General features: G+C 39.5%; 1 protein-coding gene across 1 annotated transcript in view; it reads right to left on the bottom strand.

Annotated features, from left to right (window-relative positions):
* Positions 1-17,629, bottom strand: part of DDX10 (DEAD-box helicase 10) — a 182,544-nt gene extending 164,915 nt beyond the window's left edge. Inside the window, exons 1-9 of the mRNA XM_068670569.1 lie at positions 17,392-17,629; positions 10,384-10,444; positions 10,039-10,169; positions 8,348-8,506; positions 7,768-7,888; positions 6,447-6,636; positions 4,142-4,268; positions 2,758-2,920; positions 1,525-1,609 (exon numbers count right to left, since the gene is read on the bottom strand). Of these exons, the coding sequence (XP_068526670.1) occupies positions 1,525-1,609; positions 2,758-2,920; positions 4,142-4,268; positions 6,447-6,636; positions 7,768-7,888; positions 8,348-8,506; positions 10,039-10,169; positions 10,384-10,444; positions 17,392-17,583 (1,229 nt within the window). The 5' untranslated portion in view covers positions 17,584-17,629. The remainder of the gene's footprint in view (positions 1-1,524; positions 1,610-2,757; positions 2,921-4,141; positions 4,269-6,446; positions 6,637-7,767; positions 7,889-8,347; positions 8,507-10,038; positions 10,170-10,383; positions 10,445-17,391) is intronic.
* Between the last annotated feature and the right edge of the window lie 1,983 nt (positions 17,630-19,612).

The raw sequence follows: 19,612 nt of genomic DNA, 5'->3' as shown, positions 1-19,612 counted from the left end.
GCCTTGTGCTCCAGGCCCTTCACCAGCTCCGTAGCCCTGCTCTGGATGCTCCAAGGCCTTGATGTCCTTCTTGTACTAAGGGGCCCAAAGCTGAACACAGGACTCAAGGTGCAGCCTCACCAGAGTCAAGTACAGGGGGATAATCACCTCCCTGCTCCTGCTGGTTACACTACTCCTGATACAAACCAGGATGCGGTTGGCCTTCTTGGCCACTTGGGCAAACGTCTGGCTCATATTCAAGTAAAACATGAACATGATATATTGTTTACCTTTCCACTATGACATTATGCAATAAAGACAAAGACATGTAATAAAGACAAAATTGCAAGCCTTGCATGGAATTCATGCACGATTTAAACAAAACAAAAACCCACCACCCCACAAAACACTAAGCTTATAGGTTTTTTCCTCAGCTGGGACCCATAAGAATAGGTAAATGCAAATCTACATGTAAGTAGTTACATGTTTTACCTAATTACCTAACATTGATTAATTTTGTTCAGACATTTTTGCAAGAGCATTTAAAAATGTATTATTCCGTTCTATAATATAAGGTCAATAGGAAAATAAAGTACATAGAAGGAGCAGAGCAGAAATGTTAGCAATTACCATAAAAATTCTAGATTGTGAAAGAGTTGTGTAAGTACAAAATTTAATGCCATCTGATCCAGAAACACAGATTTCAAATTTCTGTAGTGCTGAGTACTAAATTATATTCTAAAAAACTTCCATCGTAGTTTTATTTCAACTTACATCGCAACACACATGATAAAAGCCTACCACAAACAAATTAAATTATGTACAAGATATAATGCTAGGTCTCACATTTCATCCTTCAGATAATAAAGTTTGTAATTGACTGAATTACACAGTAACTAATCGTGTTGCTCTTAAAAATCTACTTCAAAAGGCCAAGAAGCAGGTTTTCATTACTGTAACTAGGTAAACTCTCTTCCTTCATGAAGACTTAGCCACAATATTTTAGATCAGGCGATGCCTAAGAATATAATTCTACAAAAGACTTAGAAAATTAAAAATTTGACCAGTAATTAACATTGTTTGATTCCTTCCTCCCCAAATTAAAATAAGGAAGAAATATTTCAATTCTTTTGATGAGTCTGCAATGACACAAAGAAATTGCATCCATAATCTGAAGCAGTTATTTATCTATACATGGCAGTGGCAAAACAAGCATTTCCACCCACAAATGCACTCAACTCAGCCATTGAAGTAATCCTGCCAAGTGCAAAAGACAACTTTGACTTATTCACTATTAATCTTCCCTGATCAGACTAAACAATTAGACATGCCCTTTACTCTCAGCTGTAAGGAGTAAGGATGCTCACTAAGAAAAGATTAAGTCAAACCATTACACAAATAATCAGAAGTGTTCTTTTGGTTAACAACCCTTCTTTTCTTTCTAACTCGTGGCTTGATTTTTTCAAGCGAGTGTGCAGCTAATTATCTGTCCTGATAGCTATGCAATTTTAAACAGTAAAATATTAATGAGAAGTGAATATGAACCTGGCTGTTCTTCCCACTCTGTGGATATATGTGTTTGCATCCTCCGGACAATCAAATTGAATGACCCAGTTTACTGCTGGAAAATCTGCATGAAGAAAAAGAAAAATCAAAATTTAAGCTCACTGGATTACCAATTCTCCTAATCAAGAGCAACATATAATTTTGAAGCATTAATTTCTGTAAGAATCATCATTTATGACAATTTATAGACACAGAGTGTAACATCTGAAATAAAAATAATATTAATTGCATTTATTAGCATTTCATGAACAGCCATCCTCTTCATCAATGAAAGCTAAAATTAATGGTGTCTTCATTTTCTAAATTATGACAGCGCACTGAATGGAACTTAATTTCACAATTGCTAAGAACAGACATGCTTTGTCTTAACACAAATGTAGTGGTGTTTTGTCATTTAACAATTAAATAACAAGATCTGACCCACTTGTCACCTAGAGTTTCAATATTCTACACAGCTGGGGTTTGAAGTTAGCTGTGGTGAGACAGCACTACTTCAGGTATCCATGTACAGAAGTATCACACACCCTCTCAATGACAGGGAGGGATTTACCAAGCCTGCCAAATAAGTCAACATTCAATGTGAATTACAGTATTTATGAGCACTTTCCAACTGCTGCCCTTTATCCACCAGCAGCAGCATGCTTTGCATTGTAGAAAGGTAGTGTTACTTCCTGGCAAGTCTGTAGCTATGCCATACTGCATAGGAATACCTACACACTCAACCTAAACACACAACCACATTAGCTCCTCACTAGTAAGACATCTGCAGAGTAGAAGGTATGATAAGCCATTTGCACTTCCATTTTTTGAGCACCTTCCTCTTGCAACATAAGCCAATACGTCACCATTTCCATTTTCTCTCATTCTGGTTATTTGTCACTTAGCATGGCTGAGAAAACTAGACTGTCTACAGACTGGGGAAAAAAAGATAGCTTTCACTGACCATTTTAGTATTAAATATTACAAGGCTAGTAACAATTTAGGTCCTTCTGGAACAAAAAAGAACAACTGAAGTTGGCCTCTCCATTAAAGAAACAGCAGAACTAATTAACAATCATCTCTCTTCTGAAATACCTTAATGAGCACGTAAGCAAACTACAGGTTCATTTCTTACATATCAGGTTGGTCTTCAGAACATACTGCCATTGAAAAAGAGTCTTAATAGGATTAAATCATAACTTTGGAATAATTACAGCTTTTGTAGGTACATACCCAGGCCACGAGCTGCAATATCTGTAGCAAAAAGTACTGCTGCCTTCTTCCGAACAAAACAAGTGTAGACTTCCATTCTCTTGAACTGTTGCTGTTTGCCATGCAGTGCTAGTACAGGAAGACCAGGTTGAAGCTTACAGAACACTCTAAATAAATACTGGACCTATCCAACAGGTTAGGAAAAAAGAAAAAAGATTTAACACTGAACAGTAAAAATCACATCCAGTAAATCAAAATAGACTTAGCACTTTAAGTAAAATATACTTTTTTCCACATCAAAGATCTGACATGGATTTCTGAGACTTTATCATGCACCCAGGTACTATGATAGGAAATGAACAAAGACAAAAGCCTAGGCTGCTTTTTGACAGCATTTCCTAATAGAAACCAGCAAGAATGATTTAGGACATGACTAGTTAAGCTGTACACAATGGACCAAAGCATCAAAAGTCCATCAGAAGCACTGCTTTTAGACAACACTGCAAGAGTACGATGTCTTACGCTTTGTACTCAAAGCAGTCTACACAGTCTATTTCAAGCTTCAACAGCTTCTTCTATGCAGTGTTTACGATCATAAACGCTACCATGATGTAGCTTACAGTAGACATATCTAACAATTTTTAAGAAGTTACAGAAACTATGTATATTGCAGTAACAGCTGCAGCTCAGAGGACTTGTGTACAAATAAGCCCACAACCTCACTGTCCTTAGTAGCCAACTGCAGAACAAAAATGCTGTAACCTTATGCACAAGTGAATGAACTGTAATATTTACCACATAATTGTGCATTGAACATACACAGTAAAATATCTGATACTTGCAGAAGTTATTAGAATAAATATTTGTGCCATACAAATGTATAACTTTAACAGAATAATACTAGGCCAGTAGAGAACTGAAGGATTACTTCCTATGTAAACATAAGAAAAACCCTTTCCTGCACCATTTCACAGTTATAATTTCTTACATAGCCAGCTTTAAAAGCTTTTAAAGAAAGCAGCACATCTATTAAATATTCTGTAACCCAACAAACTGTCTCACCCAACAAAACTGCAATTGATAGCCCTTAGTGAGACAACTTTTAGGGGAGGGTTGGTTGGTTTGTTTTTTAAAAAACAGCAGAGCACAGAAGTCACTGAATACCCTGGATCTTCCAGGATCTTCCTGCTCTGAGCTTGCTGACAGCCAGGCCCTGCCTGTATGACACACCTGTAAGTGTAGGCAATGTTCAGCTCCTCCACAAATTCCTGTTACAAACTGGCCCCGAATGTCACCTCTGGGGCCTTCAAACCAACATGAATATCTCAGTTTAAATACAGTTTTAACGTGCTACAGAGGGAAGTAAAAAAAATAAATAAAAAATAAATTAGAGGGATAGACCTACCTCTTTACAGCTTGCAAAAAACACAATGGTCTTCTTTTTCAAGTGACTTCTCAGGAAAGAGTATAACATGTTTACTTTTTGTTGAAGCTCACAAACAATGTAGCTCTGATCCAGAGTTGCTGGGGTACTTAAAATATAAAAAGAAAGAAAGAATTAGGTACAATAGTTCCCATGACATTAAAATGACCAAAAAAAAAAAAAGGAAGGGAAAAGAGAAAATATGAATATATACTATCTACAGAGCTGCCTGTCCATTCTTTTTAAATGAGTGTCTGACAAATATCCATAAAAAGGGGGAAAAAAAGCCAGTCTGGAAATTTCTCCCACTTAAGAGGAACAAGTCTTAGCAGCTCCGCTAGAAATAGACTGTTGAAAGATGAATCTATTTCCTTATTAAATATCAGGGGGTAGAGGAGGGGCGGGGGGTGACTTTTGACATGACTTCATTTCATTTACCTTAGACTCTTACTAGCAGTAAGCCCAACTCTTTCCATGTCTAAGCAGCGACATTCAAATTGCCTTGACTTAAAATGCAATTTTTGTCTATTAGTGCTGTTAAAGCATCATTTGTGCTTAAGGCAATGTCAAAGCACAGTCTAATCACGCACACAAAAAAAGCATTGATGTATTTTCACTGATTACACCCTGACATGCAAAGTGACTTTGTAAAGCTCTGAATTGTCATCTTAACTCACCTTGCCATTATTTGTAAAATTAAAAAACATTAAATAAAATTTAAAAACAATTATTTGGCATTATTGCCCTTGAAATACATCTAAATGCTCATCTCACAGTCCCTCTGCTTCACCCAAGACAGACCAAGGGTATTTAAAATCATTTTATTTTATTAGAGGTGCCACTTAGGAGAATGAAATTACAAGAAACTGCTCCAGATTTTATTCTGCTATTCAGTTTGAATTATGCCACAGTACTTTTTGCCTTGTAAGTCTTTCAGAGGAAAACTGTTTCCGTAACACAACAGTATACTGTATACTAAGGATGTAAATTCTAAAACAAATAAAAACATTTTTTTTTAATTTATTACCTAACTCTACTGTCCCCTAAACATAAACTAAAAAGCACTTGAAAATAGGCTTCACAAAAAAAAAAAAAGGGGGTTGTGAAACAGTCCTCAAACTGAAGCCCACATATTAAGCTTGTATGTCCTCTTCTGATGAATATTCACATTTTTTTCTAGGAGTCATATTTAATTAGGATACCAATTAAACAAAAAATAGTACTTTCAAAGACATTTACAGTACAATAAACAGAATCTAGCCAAATAGTTAAAACACTGCCTCAGGATTCAACCTCATTCTGCTGTTTGTTTTGCGGATGATTTTTCGTTTGTTCTTGGGTGAGACATTTTTATCAGTGTGCTTCACCTTTCTCCACCTTCATCTTACATATGGAAATATTTACATACTCCATAAAACAGGAGAAAAAAGTCATGCATGTTTATAAGCCATTTGGCAATGAGATGTCATACAGTTTCAAGAAATGCAAGATTTAAAATTGCATTCTTCACTTTTTTTTTTTTCCTTTCAGAACCTATGTGCTCAAAACCAACATGCATGTTTTATCATTTAGTGACACATTCATCATGTCTGGGATGGGTCTCCCATTCTGACCCAAACCGTACAGCATGACAAATTTACTTCATGTGCATAGGGCTGGAATCCTGAACATGCAGAATAAACCCAGCATATCTGGAAGTCACAAGTCTTGCTGCAACAAAGACAAATGCCAAATGTTTTCGTTTACACACCTAATATCACATACACAAACAAGACTGTCATTCTGCACATTCCCAGTAGAGTAGCATTGCCTTGGAATGCCAGATTCATCAACAACACATGGATGAACTGTATTTGTGCAATAAATCTGGTGGTCCTGCACAGTAAGTATGCACATGCAGAAGGAAAGTAAGCCAAAGAACAAAAAGTAACAATTCAGAAGTGACTCCTGCCATGGCCATGACACTACTCCATACAGGCTGTAGCCCACCCTGGAGCTTATTCCCAAGAAAAAAAAAACTCCCAGCCAGAGAAACTGCCTGAGGAGCCACAAGCAAAGAGATGGTTCAGTTTCCTGTAATGAAACAATCAGAACTAGTACCATCTTCTTTAGAAATACCTTGTTTTCAGGATAGCACACAACAGCATCCAACACTGACGGAAGGAAAAAGACACGACTTCTGATCCAGGAAACTGACGGTCAGATAAGCAGTTAAGTATGATCACCATCTGTTTAACCACCCCCTGTTTCTCCTCCTCCATTCCCACCCCCAAATATCCCAACATACCTGAATTTGGCTTTCTCATGAACCCAGACATATTCTGGATCTTTCAGACTCAGCCGCGCAAGATCCTTCACTGATTTGGTTTGTGTTGCAGAAAAAAGCAAGGTCTGGCGTTTCTTAGGCAGATTTTCTATGATTGCGTTCATTGTATCAGCAAACCCCATATCTAGAATTCTGTCAGCTTCATCAAGAACTGAATTGAGAAAGATTTGAGAAAAACTAGTTTTACCTTTACTCTGTTGAAGACTTTAAATCCATGCCTACTTACACCGCAGAGATTAATTACCATACATGACAGGATTTAGTTTATATATACTTGTATTCCAAAAACGTTTTTAAAAACTGCAATAAAGTCATAGCATTTCCCATATGGATTCTCTCAGACTCTTCTTTCAGACCCTGAAATAACATTTATACACTCCAGCCCTCCACTTCACGTGCTGAACCACTGGAAGATCCGCATTTTCAAGTAATCTGTTCAGCAGTTTGCAGACAGAATTAAAATTACGAACTCCCTATCCTATTGCAGAAACAAAAGCACGGAATATAAAACAGTGCTGTACTACTCTTGACAGAGCAGAACAGACTCTCCTGTGCCTAAGCTCAATTTGCCATTCAAACACATGGAATGAACAGAGTAGCACAGAGACAAAACCTTCAGAAAAGGGCATATATTTGATGCAATTCTTGTCTAACTGCCATGAATTGTACTCAGTACAGAAAGCTTAATTTTGCACTTTATCAGCTTCATTAGCTTGTTAATTGCTTTTAAGTTCCTCAAGCTATGCTAAAAATTATGCACAGTTCTTAGAGGAAGGCAAACCCTTCCATGAAACTGAGATTTGTATTCAGGTTGGAAGGATAAAAAGAAGCAATGAAGGGAGAAGTAATCTGGCTTAAAATTCAAAAAGAAATGTCTTCTAGAACTGGCATGAAATACATACACTGTAATGAATATTCCATACAGTTAATTATCATATCAGGAAAAACAAGAGAGCTATAGGCAGAAAAGGCCAGCTTTTAGCTAATACATACCTAAAGGACAATATGGCATACCACTTGTGGTTTTTGGTTCCTTACTTAACTCGCCTACTTGTCTTTATCATCTTAAAGAAGGCACGCTCAGTAATTGTTTTGAGAGAAAGTAGACAAGACGGGTTTTGTTGTTTTTTACTTTAATTTGTCCATATGCAAACTTAAACACCCTTTCATCTACATACTAGGATAGTCATCTACAGACTAAATTTTTTAACCAAGGAACTGTTCCACAGTTATGAACTACTAAAAAATATTTCTAAGTACTTTCAAGTACTTAAAAACTTACTCAACATTTGCAGATCAGATGCATAGAAATACGAAGTTTCATCCATGTGCTGTAGAAGCCGTCCTGGAGTGCAAATCAGCATATTTATGTGGTGGATTCTCTCAGACTCTTCTTTCAGATCCTGAAATAAGTTAAAGCAGCTGAGCTCTAGCTGTTCACATTAGAAGCCCAATGCTAGAGATCTCAGCCCTCCTTAACCTATTGATAACTTTCTGAAAGAATTGAGCCTTTCCTCTTTCTACACATATACCACATCTTATCAGCATGCTCACACTTGTGACTTGAGCAAATATATTTCAGATCAATCCAGTTTAACGGGACAGGAAGAGGTGGAAGGAAGTTCCATCCAGTCACATCACCTGGAAAGATGGTAAATACGCAAAAGCTCTAAAAGACAGAGAGTACACAGACAGAAGAATGAGTGGGTTGCTGATGGGTTCCCATTAACTAGTATCTTCTCTGACTTTCCCTTTTCAGAGTTTCCTTCCTAAATATTCACATATGATGTGAAAGATGGTTCTGTGATTTATTACAGCCCTCATCCATGCTCCCATATAGCAGGCTCCAGCAGAGAACACACCTTTCCTCCAATGATTAGGCCAGCTGAGAACTCATGATTCTTTCCCACTTTACGCAGAACCTTAAAAATTTGAAATGCCAGTTCCCGGGTAGGTGATATTATCAAAACTCCCAATCCATCTGCTGAAGTCCACTGAAGGCGGTAGAGGAGTTCCAAAGCCTGAAAAAAAAGTTACCACATTCTCATTATATAAATCTCTGAAGGAAAATACGTAAGAAAAAGTGTCATAGAAAAGATGATGTAACACTAATTCAAATAATGTCGACGGGTGAGTATGCATTTCACACAGTTTGATTAATGGACATCAGATGTACAAACAGACAAGAAATTTCCCTGGTTTTAAGGGAACCAGAAACAGATTGACCAACTAGAAAAAAGTCAATTAGTGCAGCTTTGATTTTAGACCCTCAGGAGTACCACACACATGCTATATAGGAGCATTCCACCTAACATTATCATACAACTCAGTCCAAGATTATTCCTCCTCTTATGAATTTATACTACAGAAATACAGCCTTAGCTAATATTAATACAAAGACTTAATAGGTATAAATAACTGAGGCATTTTTGGAAAAAAAGTTTATGAGGGTGCTAAATAGCCCTTAATATTTCACTCTTCATTTGCCCAGCTCCTCCCTTACCAGTTGTTTTCCCTAAAACAGTTTTTAAATAAGGTTTGTAAAAAAAAAAAAAAAAAAAAAAAAAAAAAACTTCTGCTCCTAGATCAAGTAATTCTGCAATCTCACTTCTGTTTTGTTTCTCAAATCCACAAGACTATCTTTTGAAGACACCTACCACCTACATTTTTTCCTATTCTTTACTAACAAAAATAATCAGCATAAAGCATAAGTCTTCTCAACTAGAGTGGGTATTCAAAACACATATGACTGTTACCACAGTTACTGACAGAACAGGCTCCAATGAAATTTATGTTTGCAAAAACATAAGTAATGCTTAAACCAAAAAAAAGAACTCCATAATCAAAACTACATTTCTTTTTCCCTTTATCCAATCATAACATGATGGGTTTTGTATCCATTTACATGTGCACTTTTAACAAACAAGATTCTCAATTATATTTTCAATCTAAAGCAATTAAACGTAGAGCATAATGTTTAGAGGAAAACAGTCAAACATGTTATTCACAATGGGAGTTTTCATCCTGTTTTCTTGCTTGGGCCTGGAAGCAATTTCTAAGGTGTTCAAAATAGACAACCAAGAAAAGGAAGCCTATTACCTCTAGGTTTGGGTTTGCTATAAAAGGTCCAACTGTTCATATTATTTCATTCTTTTAATTTTAAAATCACACATCTAAAAAAAGAAGAATGCTGAAATTCCTATGGTTTCTATAGATTTAGCTTTCAAATTTTAAAAGAATCAGACAACTAGTTGGCACAAGAAAAAAACACATTCCTGAGAGAAAAACAAAGCACTTCCTAAATCACACAGGGACTACTGATGTAAGGATCAAAATGAGATTTCTAAGCACCAGAATACTCCTAGGGACAATAATATACTTCTTCCAGAATTTCAAGTAGCTTTCTTAAATGTGACTGTCTTGGCTATCTAGGAACATCTAGACCACTTGAATTATCTCCTTTCTCTCAGTATCTATTAACCTAAACTGCTTAGCATCCCCTAATTCCCAGGTAACTTCCCAAGCTTAAGGGCAAATGATGTAAGTTACTTACCGGGATAATAAAAGCCAAGGTTTTGCCTGATCCAGTCTTTGCAGCTCCAAGTACGTCTTTACCTTGTAAAGCCAAACCTATGGTTTGCCTCTGTATCTCTGTTACCATGCGGTACTGAGCTTCCTGCAGTCCTAGCATTTGGGGTGTGGGAAGGGAAAGGGAAAAAAATATATATATATCTTTATTTTTCTTTGCCCAGAGCTGTATTTTTCCATTTAGACAACACCATACATGGCAATATTCATTTAAAACTTAGTTTAAGACAAAAGATTATTTATATGCAAATAAATAATACGCTCATTTCTAATGTAATTACTTTCCAAATTAAAATTTATTAATACTCACCTTTTAGAGTTTTCTTTGACAACGGAAAATCTGAAAATCTTTGAATTTCATCTGCATTTATCTGAAACAAATTAAGTTTAATCAGTGCTGAAATCAAACATAATAGAGAAATTAAATAACCTTTAAGTCACTGTTAATTTTCCTAGAAAAAATCCAGAGGAGCAATTTACTTTTGCAGGCTACAGCAAATGGAGTAATGACAGCTACATGCCATAAAAAGGAACTCCAAGAGCTCCCATATCTCTGCGAAACAGAAGATGAAGTCTCTTCCAGCAGCTGTATGAGATCAGACATCCCAGGTAAATGTTTTCAGGCTGGTCTGTACCTGGCCAACAGTACAGTATCAGTCACAGCTGATGGCACCAACACAGCACCCACCACTGCCCTCCCCATATAACTCTTACTGACAAGTCATCTCTGTCTAAACTGTAAGCAAGATAAACCTAAAGCAAAAGGAATTTATATTTACTATTATATTTCTCCCCTTAAATCAAACAGCTTGTACACTTGCATCACAAAAAATCCCTTAGTGATTCTAAGAACATTTTTTCACATTGTTCATAAAAATGATTACACTACTATATTAATTTTATTTTAGTATGATCCTTATTTAAGTTCTTTAAAGCTCAACTTTCTAACTGTATATACGGATGACTAATTTAATGTAGGTGGAAAAAACACACAACTCTAAGCCAAACAAGAAAGTTTTCTTATTAAAAAAAAAAGGCTTAAATCTGTTGTCAATGATGCTATAATGATGGGTTTACAAAGTTTTTCATCTCTTTACTGCTGTCGCCTACCCAGTGCTCCCAGCATGGATTTAGAAATGGGAAGTCACACTAACCTTGTGTGTGAAACGATTGGCCTGGTAGATGAGGGGAGAGCAGTGGATATTGCCTACCCAAAATTCAGGAAGACTTTCAATACTGCCTTCTCACAGCGAAGCTGCAATATGAGCTGGACGAACGGTCAGTGCCGCAGACTGAAAACTGGCTGAACGGCCAAGCACAAAGCCTACTTGGAGGCCATCAACTAGTAGAGTACCCTAGGAGGCAATACCAGGTCCAGTCCTGTTTAATACCTTCATTAATGATCTGTCCGAGGGGACAGAGCACTCCCTCAGCAGGTTTGCAGATGAGACAAAGCTGGGAGGAGCGCCTGGTACACCGTGTGGCGTGCGGCCATCCAGAGGGACCTGGGCAGGCCAGAGAATTGGGCTGACAGGAATCCATGAAGGTCAACAAGGAGAGGTGCAATATGCTGCTTCAGGTAAAAGACACATCCCCACACCACATTTTTCCATTTTGACTCTACAGCACTAGCATTAAGATTTCGGTAAAAATAGGGACTCTGTACAACCTCTTATGATGTGTTTTCAAGCCCACTGTGGGAATGTCAATGGCATTATAGGCTGCTTAAGGGAAGGATCAAAGACAAAGAAAGGGAGGGATCAAGGAGGATTGGGGAAGAACAAGTGTGAGGAAATCGAGGGAACTGGAGATAAAAGGGGCTGGTCAGTATGCTCACCTTACTGAGCCCTGCACCTGGATTAGCACAGCCTCTCCTAGGGTCTTACCACACATTACTATATAATAATTATTATTTACCAATAATTACTCTTACTTTCCTTCTAACCATTCCCTGTATGGGTACATGCTTTGTTCTGAGCCCACATGAGAGACCACCAGCAGACGTCAAGCCAGAGCAGTCAGCAGCAGCAAGAGAGCCAAGTGCCACAACTGGAGCAGGACCACAAACTTCAGAGGGGAAGCCAGGGGCTGAGGCCAGATCTTGGACAGAGTGAACAGCTAATGCCAGCCACTACTCATTTTCCATGTGTGAGTATCTATTTCACAAATAAATGTTAATCCTGACCAGCAGGAGAGGAACACTGACTGCTCTCCATGTCATTCAGGTGTCTCTTACAAGGGTTGTAGTAGAAGCACTGCCCTCTCTGCTCATCGGTGGCTGACCACGTGTGTATACACACACACACCCACAGGAATACACGCTCGCACTCACTGCAGGCTGCACCTCAGGACCCAGCACTGCAGCAGCCTTACCCCTGCCTGTCTGGGACAGAAGAATCCCCCAGGGTCCTGAAGCTCACCAGGTTCAGCAACCTCTAACACCTGGTTGACTTGATTTTCTTCGGCTGTCCTGCAGGGTACAAAACATACTGAAGAAGTAGCTCAGTGTGCTGACACCTACTAATTTACTTCTCTGTGTACATCCACCTCTAGAGCACATTGTGAGGTGTTAATTCTCTACTCACACACACCAAGAGTATGCGTTTGATTCCACAAGTTGGCTGAACGATTTACAAAAACGTTGAGATGTCAAGTAGAGATCTTAAGAAAAATGTAGTACTTTCAAGTCTTCTCTAGTCAATAGCACACCATCAAAAGATGCAGACAGCTTCTGCTGGCAAAGTTAACAATCAATAGCAGTAAGACAGCACAGAAGCCAGAGAGAGACAAGAACAACCAAAAGTACAAAATAAAGAGACCCCTGTATCTATAAAGCCTGAGCAGACTAACAGAAAGGTAGAAGACAGCTCTGAATGCATACTGACTAGCAGTCACAAAGCGAGATTTCCAGACGACAACCTCAGAGCTTCCTCAACCCGTTCATTCCTAACGGGTACCACTTACCTCTAATGGGCTCTGGAGTAGAAACCTCCCAACAAAGGAGCCAACCAACGTGGTCCTCAGACATTTATGACAATTTGTGACAGCACTTCGAGAAAGCCTCAAATGAAGAGTTTCTGAGCTGTCAAATCAGGTTTGAAATACCAAACTTTCTGCCAGCCCTGCCCATTACAGAAAACTGCAAACTGTATTTCTCTGAGGATCTATGCCTGTTTAAAGCACCCAGATCACAACGCTGCTCTCTGCAGCCGAGAGCTCTCTAGTAACAAGGAAGTAATTTATCTCAAGACCAAACTTGTACATTAAAAGGCAGTAACACCCTTATTAAAACCCCTTTTTGATACATTCCAAGACAAAGCTCATGCAAGATAGATTTCAACCTTTCACTGTGTTCGAGCAGAGCAATTAAACTTTTACCAAACTTTATTCAGAAATCTTCAAGGTGAATTACTTAACTTGTGCCCCGAGAAGCACAGACTTTAAGCTAGTACATTTCTGGGACCAGGAAAGAACTGCTATCTGACATCATTATTTTAAAAGGTCTGACTGTCACAAATCGTATTTCAAATCAATATTTCCCAACTTCAGTTGATAATTGTGCAGATATTGTATGGCATGCAATACTGCATATTGTGCTAATTCTCAGTCTTATGCTTTAGCATGTAAAGCAGTAACAACTCCCTGATGTACAAAGGTTCAATTTAATTTCAACCAAGAGATTGTTCACATTGGAAAGGAGTACACCTACAGAAGAAAAGACTGTTTTACTAACACTATTTTACTATTTCACTAAGAAGAATTAAAGCAGTCTACTATGTGCAAATAAAGGGATAATTTTAACAGGTTTTGACACAGAACAGACTACCATAACAATGTGAAACTATTTAAATAATTAGAACTGCTACAAGTATTTCAGCAGACAATTTATTACTGGGTCATTTAGAGTTAAAAAGAACAGATGTATTAATCACAACAGAGACTAATACTATTTTGCTTATCTACCTTAAACTCCGAAAAATCAATTAAAAAGTCAAAGCATGCATAAGTCAAGTTCTTTCAAAGACTTCCAAGAAGGAGAAAAAGTAAGAAAAATACTAAAAGAGAGAGCACAAGAACATTAGGAAAGGTCGTATCACCAAAGCTTCCCATGTTACTTCTCTGCCCTTCAAAGAAGGATCAGCTGAAGTACCCTAAAACTCCAAAGATACTGGCTTATTTTCAAATAAAGTCAGGGTGGCAGGAGTAAAAGGGATTGATGCTAAAGAGGTAGAAATAGGGAAGAAATGCAGAAGATCAATTGAAAAACCTTGTCAGGGACCAGAAAAGGAGTCATGAAGTCTGAAGACAGGACGCTAAGCAGTCATCCACTGTATGTTCATCAAGAAAAGACTCCTGGAGTGAGAGAACAGCAAAAACCCAGAAGAGTTTTGGCCAGGAGTCCCAAGAACAATCCTAATACGTGTGCTTACCCTGTCTTCATTCTGATGGATAAATGCCTGACCGCTACCAGCCCCTCTTCTTTAACCTCTATAAACGCACCCCAAGACAACCTCCCCCCACCCATTCCTTGCCTCTGTCCCTCACAGCTCCAAGGAGTGACACAGAATGATTACCCATGTCCCAAAAGTAGATGTATGCACAGGCAGATATACACACTGGTGACAGAGCCTGGCATCCATATGTGTTCACATAACCAGTTAGTTTGTATGGCAAACTAACTCAAATATTGTATAATTAATTGAAAGACATGTCTACAAGGCCATTATAAAAAAATCTACATAAAATGACTGAAATTAAACACAAGTACCAAATGTATAAAATCTATTTCAGGGGGAAATGACAGCATTTAAATGTTACACAAAAACATTTAAGTCTAGGAGTAGCAGAACAGACTACTTAAAAAAGAAAAAAGAGCCCACTCAGCCTAAAAGTCTGAGTATCACAGATCTATCCACCACAATCAAGACATAAAACCCTAAAATTTATGTGGGTGAGAAAGGAATGCTGACCTCACTGTGGAACAGAACGGTAGAAACTATTAAAGAACACAGTTTTATTGACTGACTGTTTGCATACATTCCTTCCAAACCTTTCTTTTGCCTACATACATCTGTGAGCAGCACACCCATACCCTGCTACCTGCCATGGACGCATTCCTGTAAAGCAGTGGTATGACATAGCAAAGCATTTCTTCCCCCTAAGAAGTAATTTAACAGATGGGGATACACAGGGATTTAATGCATGCATACATACAACTTAAATGTAGCAAACTGCATATGGGGAACATTGTATGTACGTGGAGAAACAGGTTCCCAGAGCAGATCAGTTATCGAAAGACTTCAGCCACTTCACCTCTGAGGCTCAAGAGAAATCTTTTAATTCAAACATTGCTTGTTACCTCCTTCTAAACAATTACATTTTTTCATTATCATCTTTCTCAAATGAATTAACTACAAGCAAATGACAGATGAATAGAGGTCACATTTTACTGTTCAGTCTGACAGATGAAGAGGCTGTAATCCACTCCAAAAGGCAGCATCTCCTCCAGTTGAGGATTCTGGTCATCCTATTCTTACCTCTTGAGACTCCAACGCTGTATGCATATAATTTCAGCATACAGGAGCACTGTACTACTTAAGTTTTTGCATATATCAATCTACTACATTAAAGAAAATAGAGGAAAGGGAGAAAAACTATCAACTGAACTAAGCTACTTTATAAGGCCAATAGCAATTACCTGCTTGGAGTATTAAACAACCAGTGATGCACCTCCAAAACAAGAGATTGTGAAGAAAAAATAGCTAAATATTGCCATAGTACCCTAAAAGCAATGCAGAAGCCTAACTTGTGTATGGCATTACCAAGTATATGAAAACTACTGTCGTATGTAGAAACAATTAGGGCCTGAAAATAAGCAAAGTTAACTTCACACTACACATATCCGCAAAGTTAACTTCACACTACACATATCCGCTCCTGTACACAGAAATGAAAAAAGCAATCTATTGTAGAAATACCACAGCTAGGTATATAAACAGCAAGCCCACCACTCAGGGGCCTGGGCAGAGTCTGCAAACTCTGTACCTGGAGCCTGTGTTGAGCTGCTTTAACCCAGTTTCCCCCTTGCACACACACACCTTCCAGAGACCATGCAGAGCCAGCTGCCTAAGCCGAGGTGCCACGGTACCATGACTGAGTGCAGGAGGCTTTTCGTTCCTCAGCGAAGGGCACATACCTGACAGTGGTCATCCCTCTCAGAAATAATACAAGCTTCTAGCAGTGCAAGTACTATTCAGCACCTAAATCTTCTACAGTCAGTACAAAAATATTGCTGAAACAAGTCAAGACTCAAAATTTATCCACGAGATATATTAATCATTTATATAGGTACCACCTTTAGTTTTTATCATGAAAACAACACAGAGCACAAGCAATAAGCCCATTTTTTCCCCTGTGAAATAATCTGTGATTCAAGACAGTAATTTGAAGTATACCATTTGTTTTTAAAACAGTAAAAACAAATGACAATGTGAAGCTGGATCTTAATCAAAGATCTTAACAAAGAGCCATCTCAACTTCTGCGTGGTGACAGACATGTTCCTCCCATACCTACCCTCATTACCTTCTGCTCAGTCAAAATCCATCAAAAAGTGTCTACCACCAGCAACGCTGAGTGCTACATAGCCAAGTACAACTGCCACATTCCTCCCCGATGGCAGCTGCAAATTCAGCAAATGTTGGCAGGACGTGTGCTTAGCACATATTGCTGCCCTGAATCGTTATCCATAATTACAGTATTTTCCGCTACATGGCTTAAAAGATGGCCATCTCCCAGAGGTGTGTAAGGGAATCTGGGTGACAATACCAACACTGCCAACTTTGGCACAAATATTCAGTTATGAGCTTCCTGACCTGATGATAACTAAAGTGAAAAGGTGATATTTGCCTGTTCAGCATCTTCTATGGAGACAGAAGTGTCCCATCCCCAATGGCCAGGCATCCGTGCTGCCTGGTCAGAAGGGACACGTGCCACTCTTCACAACCATCCCCACCATCTGCTTCGGCCTCCTCCTCCTCCTCACTGTGCTCTGGCCCACTCGCTGCCCCCAACCACCCCATGGGGCTGCATTACCACCCTCTCCTCTGCCTGGGGGGGAGGCATGGAGGCACCTCATGGAAGTGAAGAGCCCTTCTGCCTGCACAGAGCCCTATCACACGCTGCCCTGACACCATCAGCCACATAAAGCTCCCACTCCCTAGCCACGGGGGTGCTCCTACATCCTCCTCCTCCTCGCAGGAGCCCCCATTTCCCCTCGCATCCCTTCCCTCGGTCGGGACAGAGCCCCCCGTGCCGTACCTGCGGGTATTGCTGCACCAGGCGGCTGATGCCCTCCCTCTCCACCTGCCACTCGGGCCGCTCCCTCTCCTTGCGCTGCAGCCGCAGCCGCTTCGTGCGCCGGGTGTACTTCTTCTTCCAGCGCTCAAAGCTACGCACCGGGTCCACCGCCGCCGACCCCCCGCCACCATCCCTACCACCAACCCGCCCCATGCTCCCCACCGCCCCGCGTGGGCCGCGCACAGCTGCCGGCTTGGAGCCCGTCGCCGCCGGAGCGCGTCAACGGCTGCGCCGCCGGGGCTGTGCCCGGCCAGGCCCCGCCTAACGCGGCCAGGCTCGGCCGCCAGGGGCGCAGTGGGGGGCGCTGGGACTTGTCCCGTAGCTGCGGGCCGGACCAGGGCCCGGCCGCGGGCACATCGGGGGCGTGGGGTTAGGGCAAGGCAGCGTCCCAGCTGGGCGGTGGATGTGAACAGCTTGTAGTGCTGCAGCTGCTTCCGCGGAGGGGTTGCAAAGGGTTAATAAAATAATAATAAATAAATAAATAAATAAATAATATTTTTTTAATAATAAATAAAAAACTGGCCTCGTGGAGTACAGCTGAAAAAGCGCACTTCGTGCAGTGTAACCAATGAAATGCACCTCAGTGTAATATAACCAAACCGTCCTGTTAGTGGGGCAATGCTCTGTAATGGAGACTATTAAAAGCAGAATGTTTTTGGTTTCGTTTTTAATTTAATAGAAAGCAGTACATGCTTAGTGCTGTCGTAAATGTCCTCTGCAATACCCTGTTCTGGAGGGAACAAGAGGAAGAATTCTGTGGTGAAGCCTGTTAATGGTTTAGTCACTGCTGAGAAAAATCTTAAATTAGGAAAAATCAAAAAGCAGTTGGTCAAGGGGCCAACATATGGTAGGCCTTGTGGTTAAGACGGTGGATTTAAGATCCTCTTTTAACCCTTCACAATATAGTTGCAGTTACTCTCACTGACCATAGCTAAAAGCCTTAAATCATGCAGATGGCTGGCAGGGCATCACAGGGAAAACTACAAAAATGCAATTGAGTTTTACACTGTGCAGTAGAGGGGGGCTCTTTACAACACAGAGACCTATAAAATTAACTAGATTTAATCAACCTGCAAATGTACAGTATCTTTATGTGTGCAGAGTATTAACATCTTCCTAGAGGGAAAGTCTGCATCATATCTGGTTGTTCTGCAGTCACAACCAATGTGCTGAGTCAAGTTTTAGCACCACATCAGCACATAGGATTAAAAACAAAAACAGGCTACAGAGTCATCAGGCCACATCAGGAAGAGAAAATTACAATGCACTGTCATAAGAAGGAAGTAAACACTTCAATTAGGGGAACAGTGAAAGACTCCCAAAATAATTAGGTCTCTGATGAGGGTTTGGAATTCCAGAAAGCCAAGGGAAAAGGGAGTGTCTGTTAATTACCTCCACTTTTGCCATAAATATGTTGAGTGTATCGCTAAGGGTGTTTTCCCTCCTCCCCAAGACCATGGAAACCTGTGATTATAAAAATGTTCGTTTTCCCTTTAAAATACATTAAATTTCTAATTTCAGGAACGGATGGAAAAATCTCCATTAAAAATGCCCTGATGGGATCTCTCCTCCCAGATACAGTTTTGAATGTGGTTTTCTCTAGGGGTTTATTTGCTGTTAAGATTAATAAGGAATGATACTGAAGTTTTTATTCTTAAAACAAGTATGTTTGCACTTGGTGAAACAAATATTTGTAGGAGGTGCTGTTCCACCCCAAAGGATATTCTGCTGGTGCCTGGCACATCTTTCCCATGATTACAGCTCTGGACCTTGACATATAAAGCAAGGTTCCAGTCAAACATAGTCAGACTGTTGCAGAACTTAGGTGTCACTCTAAATTTTTCTATTTGTCTGCCCATAATAGCAAAGCAAAGCAAACAAAAACCCTCCTCTATAAATTTTTCTGCTGTAGCAGCAGTAAAGTTTAACATATTTATAAGTAAACGTACACGTAAGCGTTGTGTTTGAACATGCCATCTTTGCTCACTGTGGCCTATGTTTTGCCTACAGGCTCATTTCTCTAATAGCAGAACAGCGGGAGTGGTCTGATTCACTACAGACATAAATCCTCAGTGAAAAAAAAGTTATATGGAAAATTGTATCGAGCAGTTTTATTTCCGAACAAGGCTGTATGCTGCTATATGAACACTTCTAACTATGCCTGTGCTTTTTTTTTTTTTTT

Source organism: Anas acuta, chromosome 1, assembly GCF_963932015.1.
Source record: "Anas acuta chromosome 1, bAnaAcu1.1, whole genome shotgun sequence".
NCBI lineage: Eukaryota > Metazoa > Chordata > Aves > Anseriformes > Anatidae > Anas > Anas acuta.
The sequence above is the reverse complement of the archived record's forward strand: the minus strand, read 5'-3'. Positions and strand labels throughout refer to the sequence as shown.